General features: G+C 47.1%; 1 protein-coding gene across 3 annotated transcripts in view; it reads left to right on the top strand.

Moving 5' to 3' along the window:
* Positions 1-19,885, top strand: part of NEDD4 (NEDD4 E3 ubiquitin protein ligase) — a 1,992,497-nt gene that overhangs the window by 1,217,266 nt on the left and 755,346 nt on the right. For all 3 annotated transcript variants that reach the window (XM_086958341.1, XM_086958342.1, XM_086958340.1), the window contains one exon: positions 10,717-10,794. In XM_086958341.1, coding sequence (XP_086814467.1) covers positions 10,717-10,794 — 78 coding nt within the window. The remainder of the gene's footprint in view (positions 1-10,716; positions 10,795-19,885) is intronic.

Here is a 19,885-nt window from a genome sequence, read left to right as displayed (position 1 = left end):
TGCAGTGCCTCTACATGGTTGGTGCTCAAAATTGTGACAAGAATTAATTCACAAGTAATCAACATATGCACAGTACATTCAAAATTGTCTTGTTGAGAGTCAATTTATTTTTATATTTTATTTATTTATTTTATTTATTAAAACACTTATAAAGCGCGAACGAAGGCCCTAGGGCATCTCGGCGCTGAGGTCTCTGCAGTGTTTAACCAACAAGGGGAGCTAGGGTTTATTGAATAAAGAGCCAGGTCTTAAGTTGCTTGCGAAAAGACCAGAGGGAGGTACTCGTTTTAATTGCGTGTGGGAGGGTGTTCCAGAGTTTCGGTGCGGCTACAAGGAATCTTCTGTCTCCCCACGTGACAGATTTGGTGCGTGGTACCAACAGTTCATGTGAGCTGAATGACCGTAACGTTCTGGAGGGACAGTAGGGAATGAGGTTTTGGATGAAGAATGCAGGTCCGACATTATGTAGAGCTTTATATACTAAGCAGAGGGACTTGAATTTGATTCTCTTTCTTACCGGCAACCAGTGCAGCTGTCTTATAGTTGCTGACACTGATTGGTGTTTTGGAATGCGCCCAAGTAGCCTGGCGGCTGCATTCTGAATAATCTGCATCTTTTGTAGCACCTTCTCTTGGGCACCCAAAAACAAAGCATTACAATAGTCTAAAGTAGACAAGACCAGGGAACTAACCAAGGTTTTTCTGGCATTCTCGGGTAGGAAAGGCAACATTTTTTTCATGAGCCGTAATTTGTGAAAGGCTGAAGAGGAGATCTGATTTGCGTGAGGTAGGAAGTTCAGGCGGTTGTCAAACATAACCCCTAAATTCCTCACCTTGCCAATCGGATCTGGGGGCTGGCCCATAGATGACGGCCACCAGAGGGAGGACCATTCCGGGGATAAGTTGCCAAAAATGACAACTTCCGATTTGTCGGAGTTCAATTTCAGGCAATTGGAAGCCATCCAGCTCCCAATTGCCAACATGCTTTGATTGTAATTGCTGGCAATTTTAGGCCCATCATTCTTGACGGCGAGGACCAGCTGAGTGTCATCTGCGTAGGATGTAAGACTCATCCCAAGTGCCTTGATGACTTTGGCAAGGTCCGACACATAAATGTTAAATAGTGTCGGACTCAGGGATGAGCCTTGAGGAACTCCGCATGGCAGTGACAAGGGGGATGATTCAAAAGGTCCGATAGTGACGACCTGGGACCTGTTCGCAAGAAAAGAAGCAAGAAGTTTCCCTGGCGTTGCGTAGGATGCCCATGCTTTCGACACGATCGACCAGGGTGACATGGTCGACGTGTCGAAGGCCGCTGATAGGTCCAGCAGGATCAGGACTGCTGTTCCTCCTGCATCCCGGATAGATCTAATGTCGTCCGCAGCTTTAACCAGGGCAGTCTCTGTTCCGTGGAATTGGCGAAAGCCGAACTGCGATTCATCCAGTAGCTTATGTTCCTCGATAAAGGATGATAGTTGAAGATTCATGATTTTTTCAACTATCATCAGGCAATTACTGGGCAAGATGGCGGACTGAAGCCGCTGCAGTGAGGTCCTCCCACAAAAGATCTCCCTCCTGTGCGATTAACTGCACACCTACCCCCACCTGACTGATGTGATGAGATGCAATAGCGGGCGCCCAAGGAACTCAGCGACCCAGCGAGTCTTTAGCTTACCGGGAGTCTGCTCGGGGTTTGGCGTTCTGCACAGCTTGGCGTTAGCTACCTGCTACCGCTATCACAACTGACTCTCGCTCCTGCTCGTCTCAGCTGCGCTCGGCTGGGCGGACTGTGGGCTGCCGACTGCAGGTAGCGGGCTGCGGACTGCGGCTGCAGCTTTCCGGTCTACAGCAAACGGCTGCAGCAAGACAGAGGAAGAACAGATTCGAGAAGTTGGGGCGCCGAGAATGGAGCACTGAGTCACTGAGGTTAAGACAGCGATCCAGACTGAAGCTGGGCTTCGAACTGAAAGCGAGGTGAGGAGTAGAGAATCCGTATTGCTGCAGGGGGTGCTCTGAGCGGTTCCTGATGCATGTTTAAAGCTACAGCTCCAAGCCTCAAGATCAGTGTTCTTCAATAACACCGCTTCTGAGAAGCTCCGGAAAAGATTTTGAAAAGACAATTACTTATTTAAACTGCTTAAACCGTTAATGTATATCAGGGGGGCACTGGTTACCGGTTGGTTACTGGTTATTGGATATTGATTGGCTACTGACTACTGTAGCAGAGACCCGTGTTTCGCGATTCAAGCGATTCAACTGACTCAAGGACTCAAGGAGTGACTCAAGGAATGCAGTACTGTTCATTCTAGCCTCACTCAGTTTCACTCTGCACCAGCACCGGTATCAGCACCAGCGCTAGCTCCTGCACCAGCACTAGCAAAGGATTCTCAGCGAGGTCTGGGTTGACTGCTAAATTGACTCTACATACACTACTAAGACTTGTCTAGGCACGAAGGCATATTCTTATCTTTATGGCTCTCATGGCTCCAAAAAACACAAGGCAGAACAAAGCTCTGCTGAAAGGTACTCCCCTGTAGGGATCAGAGGAGTCGAGGAGAGGAATAGAAGAAGGAAGAGCACAGTCGCTCAGACCCATTTCAACTGCAGTGGATGGTACGTACATCCTGACTTATTCAACAGGAGCCCCAAGCTGGTAAACCACTGCTTAACCTCCCCCCTACTACTTTGATTGTAAAAGAGAAAGAGAGACTCTCCAAATTAAAAACAAAAACCAAAATAAAAGAGGACGATATACCTGCAGATAAGGTTAACAATAAGTCCAAAAAGACTGGCAACATCAATGGCAAGGCTATTCAACAAGGGGGGCTAAATCATGATGTACCATCAGGGGGAGAGTCAGACTGTAACTCAACAATGGAGAGTAATTCAAACAAGGTAATACCTGCGCAATCCGCTCAACCTGCGCAATTTACGCAATCTAAGCTGAACACTACAACTGGACTAATGCCTAAATTAGTTAGCCAACACCAGCACGGCTTTGTGATGGGTAGAGACACGACAGTACATGTCAACACTGCTATTACTGCATTTGACGTTGCCAATACCAATACCTCCCCACTCGGTATGGTGTTATTAGATGCAGAAAAAGCCTTCGACCGAGTGGGGTGGGATTATCTCTGGGCTTTATTAAGGAGGATGGGCTATGGGAAATTGTTTCTTACCAGGATTCAAGCCCTGTATGACTCACCTAACAACAAAAATAGGTTATGCTAATTTAATCTCCAATCGTTTCCCGGTTCTAAGAGGCACACGTCAAGGGTGCCCCCTGTCGCCCCTCTTGTTTGCTCTCGCAATGGAGCCTTTTATTAATTCAATACTGACCCAAGAATGTATTATTCCACTTACGCATGGCAATAACTCCCTCAAAATTACTGCTTACGCAGACGATCTTGCAATTTATACAACCGATGTACCTAAAGCCATAGCTGGGATCATTAAGGAAGCTGACGAATTCGGCTTGGTCTCGGGGTACAAATTAAACTTAAACAAAACGCAAATCGTTGTTAACCATAAACTCCCAGCTCCAGTTTTGGGGGTTTGCCACACTGCAAACTATTTGGGTATTAAAATAACATCCAACTTAAAAGAAATTATGACCCTAAACTACGATACTCTATTGAAGGAGACAACAGGGACCCTTAAAAAATGGCATACGGTTCCCTTAAACTTAATAGGACGGATCAACCTTATAAAAATGAACATTCTGCCAAAATTTTTGTATTTGTTCAGGTCCATCCCGCTATATGTCAACAACTTATTTTTTTAAAAACTGGATGGTATTCTAGGAAGCTACATTTGGGGCTAAAAGAAAAATCGCAGAGCTCTGTCTCTTCTCAAATTAACAGCTACTATAGGTGGCCTAGACTTCCCCGAATTTAAATTTTATTTTTACGCTTCTTTCCTGGGTCGGATACGCATTCTTTTTTCTTCTAACTATCCATATTTCTATCACCAATTTATGTTAGGCGCAAATTCTGTACAATTTTTAGCTAGAAGCAAAGACCCGAACTACTTTAAACGAGTGAAGTTTAAGACCGCGGAAGATGTAGTACATATATGGTATACTATTATGGCTATTAATAAAACTACGTTCTTTCACCCAAAGCTAAGCAAATGGTATAATCCGGGTTTACTTAAGATTTTTAGCGATCCGATAGTTAGAATATGGGCTAATCACGGTATAAACCACCTCTCCGATTTATACGGATTATCAGGCTTTTTAACATTTGATACCTTAAGAACACTTTATAAACTACCTGTAAATGCTCTTTTCAAATACACACAGATACGTGATTTCTTCACGAATAGAATGAAACTAAGGGACATTTTAGACTCCGCAATATGGATTTGCATTTACGGGGAAACAAATAGCGAACTAATTAGCTTGGGGTACAAATGTCTCTGTCTATCTAAACCTGATGACTGTGTCAAAATAGCACAGAAGTGGACTACTACTTTAGGACTTTTTTCATAACAGTAACTCTTTAACTAATTCTTCTAGCTTAAAACTTCAATCTTACAAGACTGTATGCCAGCTATACTACACGCCGCTTCACTTCTTTAAGTGGTCAGGGAACAATGCATTACCCGAACGTATAAAATGCAATCTACTAGCAGCAGATATAGTACACATAATTTTTTCATGCCCTGCTCTACAAACATTATGGGATGAAATAGAAAAAGTGCTGAAACTGCATAAATTGTTCTTTGGTAAAATCTGCTAGGGCTTGGATCTCTGATAAACCACCAATGGTAACCGAATGGTGGCTACTGGTAAATGAGATATATGATATGGAACTTTCAACTGCAAAAACTCAAGGGACTGGTTCTTTGAAGAACGTTGATAAAATTTGGGGTAACTTGTTCCCTATTCACGATTTGTGAATAGTTCCTGATGTATTCTTTTTTTTAATATACTGTAGATCTCCTTGCCTATTTTTTGTTTGATTACGTTTTCAAGGAATTCATGTACTTTAATTTTCTTCTTTATTTTACTATTGTTGTAAAATGTTTTATTTTTGAAATGTAGGTTTGCTTGTGCTGTCAATAAAAAAGTTAAACAAAAAAAAAAAAGTCAATCATCAGATGTCTACATCACTAGATGCATGGCCATTAAGGAAAGAAAATTTGCAGACTGTGCTATCTAAATGCGTACAATTCTAACCAAACACGAAAGCAATATAGTTGGGTATTGACTGAAGCTGGATGGGTAGGTAATACCAGGATTTGGTATATATGTTACTACGTCATATACGTTTTTAATGAAATAGTTACAATAGCGCCGGTAATTAGTAATTATAATGGAGGAGAAAAGAGCAGTGATAATATTTTAGCAAGTCACAGTACCGGAACCTGGAATAATAAATGACATACCTGTGGAGTGAAAAGATGAAAACTGTGTCTGTAAAAGGGGCGAAAATGGTGGGGGTATGAAAGTTAAAATTGAATAGGGAGACTGCAATGAGTATAATTCACTGAAAACAATGTATTCAATGATTCAAAAAGTAAGGAAGGTAAGCTCGACTCACCGTCGGACCGGTGATATTTCCAACCCGGTCCTAATCGGGTGTCTAGAAAGAGAGACGCGTGGAGGAAATGCTTCTAGCGCGTCATAGTTGTGTGGTGCGGTGGAAACAAACCGACGCCGGATGAACGGCCGGTGGGAGCAGGGAAGCAAATCCGCTTGCCCTCGCTTGGGAGCTGTATTTGGAATTAAGTCGAAAAAAGGAAGGGCAGTAAGCCGAAATACGTGATGGACAGGGGTGATTGAAAGAGGTTTGGGATGCAAAGCATCTCTGGAAACCTCAAACATTCGTCCGGTGTTTAGCTAACCTTTTACTCGGTATGTCGAGGTGAAAGGAAGTCCGTAAGTCTTCCGGTTTCTAAGGCAGTGAGAATGGTCCAAGATGCGCCCTATAAGGCGAGATCTTGATGACGTGGAAATCCCGCTTAGAGCTGGCCCTGACGACTAGAACGTTACATAGTGTTCCAACAATGAGGGGTATGATAGTAATAGAAGAAAGACTGTGCCGATATGCGGCTGTGGAGTCTGAAAAGTTGAAAAGACTGGGGTACTGTTACAACAATAAGGGTCACCTCCTAAATATGGGTGATACAAATGTGGAATTCACACAAGAAATATCATCTGGTCTTGGGGCCGAAATGGAAAGGGGATTGGGAAGCGTGTATATCTAGAATGGGAAAGGAAAAAGCAAAGGTACAGGGATGGGGAGAACAGTGGCACAGGGATAATACAGAAAGACGAGCCCAAAGTTACAAAATGAGTGCTGGGTCAATGAGAACTGAACTTGCGTCGCAAAAGCCTGTGTTTACATCAGGATAGTCCGTCAAGTGAGCCTGTATGTATAGTACAGGCTGAAAGGAAAAGAGTCACAGCACTGGCTGAAAGTGGAATCGAAAGTATAAAATAAGCGGAAGGGTCGCCATGACATTACTCATTATCAAAGGGTGAATAGGCTGGTAACTATGCTGGCGTTCAAGGTGTTCTTGATAAGACGATTGCCTGATCTACAAAATGCCAGATGCGCTGTAAGGTCTAAGCACTGGCTGAAAGTAGAATCGAAAGTATAAAAAAGGAAGCGGAAGGGTCGCCATGACAATACTCATTATTAAAGGGTAGATAGGCTAGTAACTATGCTGGCGTTCAGGGTGTTCTTGATAAGACGAAAGCCTGATCTACAAGTGCCAGATGCGCTGTATGGTCTATGCGAAGGAAGGGCAGGTGTGTAGAATGGAAAATGGTATATAAAGGCTCTACAAAATTTGGGTGAGGTGCTGGAAACCAATGCGGGGGTGGGGGCTAAGATGTGGAGGGAGTGGTATGAATGCAGCAAATGGATAAGGTGAAGGAATGGGAAGGTATGTTGCGGATTGGAAGAGAATCAATGTCCCATAATAAAGAGCTCACAGTTATTATTCTGTTACAGACATGTATCATTTGTAAGCGGTACAGAATTAAAGAAAGTAATGCAGTTCATCATCTGTGTTCTGGCCATGCTTGAGGCTATGGGTTCTCATGATCCAGATTGCTTCCTGGCGTCTGAGTCTTAGTTCTCGGTTGCCGCCTCTTGCCTGGACTCCAATCGTATCTGTTCCATAGAAGGTGAATTTTTTATTCAGTCCTTGAGAGGGGCATGTGGCCATATGGATGGTCATAGGGTAGCGTGTATCTTGTGTCAGAATTGCGCAAGCATGTTCTCTGATTCTTTCTCTCAAAGGTCTGATGGAGCTTCCTATATATTGGCTTTGGCAAAGACATTCAATGATGTACACCGTGTATCTGGTTTCACAGTTTATGTTTGATTCAATTTTGAATTCATGTTTGTAGTAACCTTTGAAGGTCCTGGTGCCATGTTTGGCCCAACGGCACATACTGCAACAACCACATTTATAGAAACCTTTTGATTTCACTGTGAGCCATGAGGGTTTTGCTGTACGTGGCATGGTAGGGCATAGCCTGGTTCTTGCGATAAAGGGAAGGCTCGTACATGTGTTCACAGATAACACTGCCGCCATGTGGTACTGCAACAAACAGGGCGGGTGGGGTCGTGGAATGCTTTGTCAAGAGGCCCTGTGTCTCTGTGCTTGGCTGTAACAACAGGGCAACACCTGGCTGGTACTCTGCATGCCAGGGCGGATGAGCTCAGCCAAAGGTGCCTTGCTGATCACAAATGGCGTCTCCATCTGTTGGTAGCACAAGGTCTCTTTCAGCAGTGGGGAGAGTCTTGGTTAGATCTGTTCGACTTTGAAGAGAAAGCGCAATGGCAGCAGTTTTGCGCATTTCCAAGGCGGCACCTTCTCTGCAACGCTTTTCATCCCCAGTGGAGCTCTTGCCTCCTGTACGCCTTTCTGCTCATTCCCCTCCTGCCCAGAGTGCTCAAGAAGACCAGGAGCAACCGGGCACAAGTTATTCTAATGGCTCCAGACTGGGCATAGCGAGTTTGGTATCTCGAGCTTCTAGACATGCGCCTCGATAATCTGGTCAAGTTGCCCCTTCGGGAGGATCTTCTGACGCAGCAGCAAGGGAGGGTTCTCCACCTGTACCTGTCCAGCTCCGCCTCTGCCTTACGTGGAGATTGAGCAGCCACAGTTGACAGCTTTTGACCTCACCCCCCCGAAGTCTGTGATGTCATCTTGGCAGTCAAGCATCCCTCCACAAAATCTGTAAACGCCTGCAGATGGAACAAATTTTGCAAATATTGAACAGACCAGTCTATTGACCCTTTATCTGCTCCCTTATCTAAAGTCCTTCTGTTTGCACTTTCTGTGGCCCAGCAGGGCTCTGCTCTGGGCACACCGATGGGCTACCTTTTGGCCCTTTCTCCCATTTGTTTCCTCCTTCCCCTTTTATCAGGCCGCAGTGGGACCTTAATTTGGTTCTCGCCTTTCTGATGTGTGCACCATTTGAGCTGCTGCATAACTGCCCTTTATGGTCGTTCACCATCAACATAGCTTTTTTGTTGGCAATAACTTATGCCAGGATGGTTAGTGAACAGCAGGCCCTGTCTTCACTGCCTCCTTACCTGACAATCTTTCCGAACAAAGTAGTACTCCGGACTAGGGCATCCTTTCTGAGTGGTAACACCCTTCCATCTGGGACAGTCTCTCACCCTGCCCACCTTTTATGCACCCCCACATCCTTCCAAGGAAGAGGAACGCCTCCATTGTTTGGACCCAAACAAAGAGTGTTATCGTTCTACCTCGATCGAACCAAAGAGTTCCGGGTGGATGACCAACTCTTTCTATGATATGTGGGTGCAAAGAAAGGACGTGCTGTGCAGAAGAGGACTATATCCCGATGGGTTATCCTCTGTATAAAAATCTGTTGCTCCATAGCGAAGGAGGATCCACCTAAAGGGCTTAGGGCCCATTCCACCAGGGCAAAAGCGGCCACCACAGCTCTCCAGCGTGGTGTTCCAGTCTACGATATCTGCCACGTGGGCATCTCTGCACATGTTCGCCAGACATTTCTGCCTGGATTCTCAGGGTTGCAGAGAAGGCCTGTTTGGTTGCTCTGTTTTACAGGATTTTCTAGTCTAAGCCGTTCCGCAGTCCCTCCTTCGGGGATGGTATTGCTTGGGTATATGTTCAAAGGGAAGGAATCTGCGGCTAGATGTGTCTATCAGATGGACAAGTTACTTACCTTTGGTAATGCCTTATCTGGTAGAGAAATGATCTAGCCGCAGATCCCGTACTGACCCACCCATCCTCCCCGCACTGTGGAATTGGCTTTAGGGGTTAGGGATCTTTCCCTTCTTGGCCCTAGCAGTTAATTTTTTAACACACCATGGTCAGTTAATTCATGGCTTCACGCTTCTGGTGTGGAAAGTCGTGAAAAGTACTGACGTCAGCGCACCGTAGGGGCGGTTAAATTGACGCCACGGAGGTCACGACAATGACGAACACAATGCCGAGGATATCACGCAAAGTTGACCGCCGCCACCTTACGTGCTGGGGTACTGCTAAGAAAAATCTTCCGGATCCAGACTGACGCCTGGAAGTTCAAAGGTAAGGAATCTGTGGCTAGATAATGTCTCTACCAGATAAGGCGTTACTGAAGATAAGTAACTTGTCCATTACTGACCGTTTTGGTTTTCTGTTCTGAAAAGAGCTATGCAATAAAGGATGCTTGGGTGTATTCTCAGTCCGTTTGTTCTAACGACGAGGACTGCATGGGGGTAATGATGTTTTTTTTAAATTTACTGGTAATCTTTGTTCACTGCAGGAGTCCTTATTGTTATAGCAAGTTCCATCCCTTCCTACACAATTATCTGCTTGGTACCTACAGGAAGTGTGAGAGTAGGGAGGGTCCTGTAGTATGATGCTACATGTTTTGTGTAGAAATAAAGAAAGGATTTGGTAGTGTCTGTCAGAGGCAGGGAAGCCTCAGTCCGTTTTTACTATAACTGGGAGGACTCCTAAGGGTAATGAAGATTACCGGTAAGTAAAAAAAAAAAGCAATGACCCTCTAAAGAGAAAGCTTTTATTTTGATTTTTTTACCCTCTTGGAACTTTCACCTACACACCTTTGCTATTAGTGGATGCAGAGTTATAACATTCTATCCTTAAATGCCTCCAATTCATCACCCTCTTCTAGTGATCAGCACCATAGTGTTTTAGAACATTCACCTATTAATCATGCTATTCATGACTGTGAAGGAAATTCAGGCTCCATTTCGTCCAGTGACAAGCATATGTGAATTGCTTATCTGTGTAACCATTTATACTTGTCCTTTATGATTACAGCTGAAATATAGTACTGGCAGAACCTCCCCGTGGGACTAAATAAAGCAGCTAATTTTAAACTAGATGAAAAGTTGCAGTTTGGCTGAATAGATAGGTATAATATAGGTAAAACTTATGAGATGTTATATGTTATATGGTGAACTACTTAAACCCCAATTAATGTAATTATTTTGTGTAATAAATTCTATTTTGACATGTTAGCAGAGAGACACATACAGCTGTTGGATACATTATCTTGGATTATCCACAGTTTTAACAATTCTTATTTTGGGTATCATGTTTCGTGATTAATATTGTATCATATAATGTGTTGCAAAGAGTAATTAAAACAGCTCAGAGGGGTATTGTAGTCCCCTTCTATGAATGCCTCCATAAAAATCAGAGCAGTGAATTTGTATTTGTTTCTAAAATATTTTTTATATTTTTGAAGGATGATCCAAGATTGAAAATACCTGCTCATATGAGGAAAAAACCATCTTTAGATTCTGCAGATCTAGGACCTTTACCTGTAAGTATCTAGATATGTATCTTTATGACTTGCCACCAAAACATCACTAAAATTAGGAGCACATTTAGTGAAATATGTAATACTTTGGTTGAAAATGTAGATGTATGTTATTCCTAAAAAGGTACTTTCGATACCAATGGAGTCAATTTAACATTATGTGGCTTCACAAAAACAAAAAACAATTGCATGTTTTTCCGCATTATTTTTGGCTACTGGTTGCAATTTACAAAACCAAACTATGGACATTGGAATGGGCAGCGAGCGCAGATGCTATCCTTGCTGTTTCAACCATGCTGTTCATAAACAACAAAGCCACAGATGCACTTCTCTTACTCTGTTGTAAATTGGCTCCATGAAGCGTATGGTCGTACTAAAATTGTCCTGCTGATGTCAGCAAAGTCCCGCACTTATGCGGGGGCCATTTAGAACAGTAAAGTAAAAACTACATTGAAAAACAAAGGGCGCACCAGTGCAAAATGAAAAAGCACTTTGCATCTGCCAGGGCCTTGTAAAATATATGTTTTAAAAATAGGTAGCGTGACTTGGTGGTGGATAAAAAGAGAATGCATTGAGGACAGGAACAAGTAAGTGAGAGTAAGGTAGCACATGTACGCCCTTGGAGTTCTGAATGCTAAAGAAAACATGTACTAGCAAAACGAATAAGTCTGGCTTTAACGTGCCAATACATGCTAAGAGAAGTATGTACTACTCTACAACCCTTTTGCATTTCATTAGCACATGGACCGTGTCTCTCAGTAGTAATCATACTGAAAATCATTAGTTGCAGTACACGAAGTATAAACATTTTCGATAAAGCCTGTCCAGTTTTCTCTTACCTTGATCTTCATAACTTTGGCTCTACTTCAAGAACACGACTAGAGCATGGATAATGTGATGTGACCCACTTGTGGGACACCCCCGCGCCGCACGGCCACCAGCTGCTGCGTGTGTTCCCCTCTGCCTGCCTTCTGCCTCGCCGCCGGCCTCGCTGACGCCGTGGTCGCTCCCCTCTGGTTTCCCAGTTGTTTTGCCCTAAATTTGTGCTTGTCTGTTTCTGCCGTCTGCTCGCGTATTTTGCTGTTTTTCCTTGTTTTGCCCGTAATTTGTGCTTGTCTGTTTCTGCCGTCTGCTCGCGTATTTTGCTGTTTTTCCTCGTTTTGCCCTAAATTTGTGCTTGTCTGTTTCTGCCGTCTGCTCGCGTATTTTGCCGTTTTTATTTGTTTTGCCCTAAATTTGTGCCTGTTAATTTCTTTGTATCCCCTGTGCCGTGTCCAGTTTCCTTCCTGATTGGCCGCCTACCTCGCCGCCCTCCGCTCTCGCTTCCCGCCACCGACATTGGCCCCGCCCCTTTTTCTCTTCTGTTCCCTCCCCGCTCCCGCCTCCCAGCTGCTCCGCCCACCCGCGCACTTCGCCTTAAATGGCGACCGTGCGGACGCGCAGCGGTCACGCGCAGCGGGCGCGCCGATTGTGCGCCGAAGGCGCGCCAAAGGTAAGCCCGTCTACGCCCGTCCGCGACCGGATCGCGACCAGCGCCAGGACCCCTGGCCCCCGAAGACCCCGACCGACCCGCCTGACGTACTCCGCCGCCACCCTCACCGCTCTCAACACCGGCCGACTCCCAGAATGCCATCAAGCCTCTCCACGACGTACCCACGGACCCTTCAGCTGCCACGCCTGCAAGTTCACCTGCATCCGGACCTGCCTCGCACCAGCACCCACCAAGCCGAACACCAGCAGTACCCACCTCAAGTGCATCCTGCTCAACACCCGCTCCATCCACAGACATGCCATCGAACTCTGGAACCTCCTCGACACCACAGCTCCAGACGTTGCCTTCCTCACGGAGACCTGGATGAACGCCTCTTCAGCTCCCGACATCGCCATCGCCATCCCAGAGGGCTACAAGATCGTCCGGAGGGACCGAAACGCCAACCAGATGGGAGGAGGCATCGCCATCATCCACAGGAGCACCATCCGTCTCACGACCAGCACCGACAACTCCCTGACCACCGCCGAACACCTGCATTTCCAGATCCACACCAACCCGAACACCACCCTCAGAGGCACCCTGATCTACCGACCCCCTGGACCACGCACACAATTCAGCGAGGACATCGCCGACTTCGTCAGCCCACATGCCCTCCCCTCCGCTGACTACATCCTCCTGGGAGACCTCAACTTCCATCTGGAGAACAACAACGACCGCAACACCAGCACCCTGCTCGACAACCTCACCAACCTGGGACTCAAGCAACTGGTGTCCACCCCCACCCACCTCGCCGGACACACACTCGACGCTGTCTTCTCATCCAGCAAGGACATCAACTTCAGCCACACCACAGGGCTTCAATGGACGGACCACAGCTGCGTCCACTTCACCTTCAAGAAAACAACGACCCACCACCACCAGCAACAGACCGCCCGCAGAAGCTGGAACAAGATCACAGGAGACCAGCTCGCCACCTCCCTGAGCCAGCACCCTCCTGCCAGCTCAGCGAACCCCAGCCAGGCCGCCGACAACCTCACGAAGTGGATCAGCAACTGCGCGGACGAACTCGCCCCACTGAGGACCCCGCCCAGCAGACCCGGCAGCAAGAAAGCCCCATGGTTCACCGACGAACTCAAGAGCTCCAAGAAGAACTGCCGAGCCCTCGAGAAAGTCTGGAGAAGGGAACCGACACCGGACAACAGGACCTCCTTCAAACTTGCCACCCGGAAACACCACCAGCTGATCCGCGCCGCCAAGAAAACAGCATTCAAGGACCGGTTGGACAACAACGCACACAACTGCAAGGAACTCTTCAACATCGTCAAAGAGCTTTCCAACCCCAGCGCAGGAAACAACGACATCACCCCATCGCAAGACCTCTGCAACTCCCTGGCTTCATACTTCCACAACAAGATCGCGGACATACACAACAGCTTCAACAACCAACCAACGCACACCATGACCGAACAACCACCCCCCACCACCACCCTCCACGCCTGGACCCCGATCAGCACCGAAGACACCATCCGCACGATGAACTCCATCCACTCCGGATCACCGACCGACCCCTGCCCTCACCACGTCTTCAACAAAGCCGACGCTGTCATCGCACCCCACCTGCGAGACATCATCAACACATCCCTCGACACCACCATCTTCCCCGAGAGCTGGAAACACGCCGAACTCAGCGCCCTACTCAAGAAACCAACAGCGGACCCCACCGACCTCAAGAACTACCGCCCCATCTCGCTCCTCCCGTTTCCAGCCAAAGTCATCGAGAAGACCGTCAACAAGCAGATGGCCGCTTTCCTCGAGACGAACGGATCCCTCGACCCCTCACAGTCCGGCTTCCGAGCCAACCACAGCACCGAGACCGCCCTCATCGCCGCCACCGACGACATCCGAGCCATGATGGACAATGGAGAAACAGCGGCCCTCATCCTCCTAGACCTCTCCGCGGCATTCGACACGGTCTGCCACCGCACCCTAGTGCAGCGCCTCAGCAACGTCGGAATCCAGGACAAGGCGCTGGAGTGGATCACCTCCTTCCTCGACGGGAGAACACAGAGAGTCCGCCTACCACCGTACAAGTCAGAGGCCACCGAAGTCATCTGCGGCGTCCCCCAAGGATCATCTCTGAGCCCCACCCTCTTCAACGTCTACATGAGCCCCCTCGCGGCCATCGTACGCAAACACAACCTCAGCATAATCTCCTACGCCGACGACACCCAGCTGATCCTCTCCCTGACCAACGACCCCGCCGCCGCCAGAGCCAACCTGCACGAAGGGATGAAAGAGGTAGCCGAGTGGATGACGACCAGCCGCCTGAAACTGAACTCGGACAAGACGGAGGTCCTCATCCTGGGCCCCTCTCCCTCCGCCTGGGACGACTCCTGGTGGCCTCCCGCCCTGGGCACCGCACCCAAACCGACAGACCATGCACGCAACCTGGGCTTCATCCTGGACTCCTCCCTCTCCATGACCAGGCAAGTCAACAACGTCTCCTCGGCATGCTTCAACATCCTACGCATGCTACGGAAGATCTTCTGGTGGATCCCCACCGAGACCAGGAAGACCGTCACCCAGGCCCTCGTCACCAGCCGACTGGACTACGGCAACGCCCTCTACGCCGGGACCACCGCCAAGCTCCAGAAGAGACTCCAGCGGATCCAGAACGCCTCAGCCAGACTCATCCTCGACATCCCACGAACCAGCCACATCTCCGGACATCTGCGAGACCTTCACTGGCTCCCCGTCAACAAAAGAATCACCTTCCGCCTCCTCACCCACGCACACAAAGCCCTACACGACCAAGGCCCGAGCTACCTCAACAGCCGAGTCAACTTCTACGCTCCCAAACGCCACCTCCGATCAGCCAACCACGCCCTCGCCGCCGTCCCCCGCATCCGAAGAGCGACTACAGGAGGAAGGTCCTTCTCCCACCTGGCCGCCAAGACCTGGAACTCCCTCCCGACCGACCTGCGCCTGACCCAAGACCACCTCTCCTTCAGGAAGAAGCTGAAGACCTGGCTGTTCGAGCAGTAGCGGCTCCCCCCCCCCCAGCGCCTTGAGACCCCACGGGTATGTAGCGCGCTTTATAAGTGTCACTGATTGATGCTACTTAAATACAAGATACTCTAAAAGAATTCAGGTAGATGGCCGATCGAGAGGTTTTATATCTTAACAAGAATGCCAAAGCTTCAATCCAGGGGGAATGCAGATGATGAAGTGCCATATCTAGGCAGCAGGTAAAACATAAGCATGGGTATCGATGGCCTACAATTATGAGATACAGGTTTTGGGTATCTCTACAGGCAATGGCTCATTTGCAACATCACCACCTGATAGTTTACATATCTTCATGAAATATTACGATGACTATACTCCTCCCCTTCTATTTAATCTTCATCTGAAAGACCTAAACTGTGCTCCTGTAGCCTGGATCGAAGGAGAGATGGCAGAACTCTTAAACTACTACTACTCTTCAGCTACTACTACTACTGTTTGCTCTTTTAACATCCTCAATCGTGAGGACGCCCTCACAATTCAGGATGTCAGAAGTGCAATCAGTTGCCTGACAAGTAGGATAGTGCTGAATGGCCAAAAACGTATTGTATACAGGTCCCATTGCCTTTGTGACGGTTAAATATCTCTACTTGAATGTTGTGAACATTGTCTGAGGCATTCACAGTGGTACCCATTGCCACCCTTCATGTATGCCTTCGCTGTGAGACCTTTGCATTGATTACTCCAAGAGTTTAACTCCCAAAGTGGTGTTTATATGAGACGGAGGCCTCTCTTGATATCCCTGTAAGTTAACAATATATTTTTATCAATACTTTTCAGTAGTTTTCATGGCTTCACATGCTTGAATCATTCCCTGTAGTCGAGGTGGGAGTCCCACGGTACAAACAGTATGTAAAACTATCAGAGGCTATAATGGCTCTAGGCCATGAATTTAACTGCCTATCTAAATCCTTTTAAAAAAAGGACCAGACCAGATACAACCAATCAGTAGTTAGCACTCCCTATAGAGGCTGAGTCACTCAGATTTTCACCGCAACTGCAACTCACATCTTCTGTGAAGGGAGTCTTTCTAAGCTCTTCTCAGTTGCCTTCTCCAAATTACTTCTGCAACTCCAGATTCACTTCTTCTACTATGTCTGACAAGAAAGGCCTTTTCCATCCCTGCAAGACCTGGGAAGAAAAGAGCTCATGTGAATGACCCACAAAAGGACTGCATCTATTGCTTCCATCCCCAGCATGCGGTAAAACAGTGTAAGATCTGTCACATATTTTCCCTTTAAAACCGTAAAGGATAGATCGGAAAGGCTGCTGTTGTGGCTTCAGAAAACAGTCGCTCAAGACCTCTACAGAGGGACAGCAACACCTTGCAGGACAATGCGTCTAAAGAGGTCAGAAAACATTGTAAAATCTACCACCAGGCTAAGGACCCTCATAAGGAGATGCATACCAGAATCTTCTCTGATTAAGCCTAGTCTTTGCCATGAAATCCTTCTAAGGAGAAAAAGCGCTGTCATGCTTCCTCTTCTGGTCCTCTGAGGCATAAATTCTCTCAAAAATCATCTTCGACATTGCCATTGATATCTATGCTGAGCTCGTCGACGATGACAACCGGTACAACTATCTCATCGCTGAGACCATCGTCAACAGCAGCGTTTAATATGACCCCCATAGGTACCCCCATTTTATCAACAAGAATTCAACCACAGGCAAAGGTCCGGTCGACACTTCAGACGATGCATTCCTCGACGATGATCCCGTTGATGACAGCTTAACTGATGGTGGTTCGGTTGACGGTGGTTTCATTGACGACGACGATCGCTGCATCGTTGACTAGTGTACAATTTAAGGTAACCAAGTCTTTCTTTCACACTGAGATAACTTCACCAAGTCACGCCTTTGCCCCGAAGCCACCTACTGGACCTGCAGGAATCTGAGGATAAATGTCCATTTGGGACAGTGCATAGTCTTGCAGAGCTGCACGTTAAAAGTCAGGAGGAGGATGAGGACCATGACGATGAGGAGCATTAATGTCAACATATTTGCCCTCAATCACCTGGGCAATTTTAGCCTTTTTTTTTAACATACTTTATTGAGGACCTTGACATCACATCCGATGCAAAGATTAATACAGAAGGTCTTTTGTTCTTGGGATAGGTACTACAGATGCATTGCATGAATCTACTATACAGTGTTCGTACAGTACGACAGAAAATGAACTACAGATACTTCCAAATGATAGCAATAAGTTTCGAGAACATTGCAGTCATATACATATAAATAGCATAAAGCATATGATTTCCAATTAACTAAGATAACAAACCCAACAACGTACCCTCACTCCCTAAACCTCCCAATCCGTACTCCTAGTTATGTTATTAATTTTTTATATAGCGCACGGATGCCGCAGCTAAGAGGCGTCCCGGCGCTTGGAGATCTGAATAACACAACACGAATGAGAAGGCAAAGACAGGAAAACAGACTAGACTGTGGAGAAGAGGAAGGTCTTCAAGGTCTTCCTAAAAAGAAACAGGTCTGGGATTGACCGGAGTGGAGCTGGAAGAGAGTTCCAAAGGGCAGCCGCCAGCACTGAAAACGAGCGACCACCCATTCTAGCCCGTTTAAAGCGGGGCACTGTGGCGAGGTTCAATCCAGCAGAGCGAAGAGCTCTAGCAGGAACATAGTGCAGAATAGTCTGTGAAAGGATCGGGGGAGAGGCTAGTTTAAGAATTTTAAAAGTTAAGCAGAGGGCTTTAAACTTAACTCTTTGCTCAATCGGAAGCCAATGAAGATTGCGGATGGTTTGGCGAGCTGAGACAAATTTCGGGAGGCCGACAAGCATCCTAGCAGCCGCGTTCTGAACCCTCTGAAGACGGGACAGTTCGGCCTGATTTAGACCCAAAAACAGAGAATTGGCATAGTCCAGTCTGGTAAGAACCAGAGCCTGGACCATAATCTGTCTAGTCTCAGCATCAAAAAATTTAAAAATGGGTCTCAGACAATGCAAAGTACCAAAACATACGCCAGCCACGCGTTTGGTATGGGAGATAAATGAAAGCTTGTCGTCAAACCACACCCCGAGGTTTCTGACTTCACTCACAGGGGTAGGCACAGGGCCAAGATCAGTGGGCCACCATTGATCTCCCCATAGACCACTTTCCTTACCGAAAATAATGACCTCGGTCTTAGAGGCATTTAGTTGGAGCCGGTTGTCCGCCATCCAGCCAGAAACAGCTTTTAACGCTGACTGGAAGGTGGAGGCGTCCATGTTGGAGTCGCCATTTAGTGCCACCGCCAGCTGCGTGTCATCGGCGTATGACACTAAGGAAAGACCAAAACTGTGGGCTACCTCCGCCAAAGGCTGAACATACAAATTAAATAAAGTGGGGCTGAGAGCCGAACCTTGGGGAACACCCTGAAGAATAGGACGTGAACATAGTCTGTCTATGTTAATGCCAATAATACATTACCCATGAATTGCAATATGTGGGTCAAAGTTTGGGAACCTCTAGTCAGTTGATCGCAGAGCTAGTCACAATTTATGGTGTTGGGGTACACTGTGGGGGTAGTAAATCGAGTAATTCGAATTTGTGTAGCATGATATCCCATTCCATTGAGATGGGTAGTTTTTGTAGTCCCTTCCCTTCTTCCCTCCGAAGGGCGATGCCCTCCGCTTTCCCCCACTATATCATATTGTCTTGCCTGCTGGATAACGTCGGTCACCTGGGGGATTTCCACCTCATAGTAAGGTCTCTTATTGCCAATATGAGGGCCAAATCTAAAAATCTCAGTTGTACCTTTTGTGTACTCGTACGTCTACGAAGGCCCATGAGGCAGTCCAGGGCATCGTCTGAGACAGGTTGGTGTGTGACCTCGCCTAGGGATTGACGAACTCCTCTCCAGTAGTCCTGGAGGCGGGGCAGGACCACAGCATATGAAGGAAGTCTGCCTCATCCCCTTTACAACGGGGGCAGCAATGTTGTGCTTCAGGGAACATATAGTGGTTCCTCTGTGGGGTGAGATACAACCTATGTAGGACCATTGTCTGTATGAATTTTAGTTTGGCATTAGGGGACACTCTTTTAGGGTGTGTAAGCATGCACTTCCAGGCTTTATCTGTGATTTCTGTAGCAGAATCCTCAGACTATTTTGTTCTAAGAGATGTAAATGTAGTTGCGGCGTGTGCTTGTATACCCGTATACAGCCATCTGACTAGGTGTCCCCCATTCGCCATATAATATAAGAGATGGACCAAGTTATGCTGCGGAGGTTCACTACGCTGTGGGGCCAATGTGTTCCTAATGTAATGGGAGACTGCAGCGTGTAGTAGGTATAAACGTGTTGGTGCACCTGTAGCCTGTAGAAAGGATTTGTGATCAAGCAGATTACCATCTCAGAAGAATGCCCGAGGTCCTCTACTCCCGTCTCCACCCAGTCGCGGATTCTGGCCCTCGTAAGCCTGCTCTGCGGTGTGGGAATAACCAGTAAGGGAATGTTCATCGAATATGGGGTAGCTGTGGAAGTATACGACAATGCCTTCTTCCAGCACTGTATTGCCGTCCTCAGTAGGGGACAGCT

The sequence above is a fragment of the Lissotriton vulgaris genome, chromosome 2_1, assembly GCF_964263255.1.
Source record: "Lissotriton vulgaris chromosome 2_1, aLisVul1.2, whole genome shotgun sequence".
In the NCBI taxonomy this organism is placed as follows: Eukaryota; Metazoa; Chordata; class Amphibia; order Caudata; family Salamandridae; genus Lissotriton; species Lissotriton vulgaris.
This window is presented reverse-complemented; position numbering and strand designations above follow the sequence as displayed.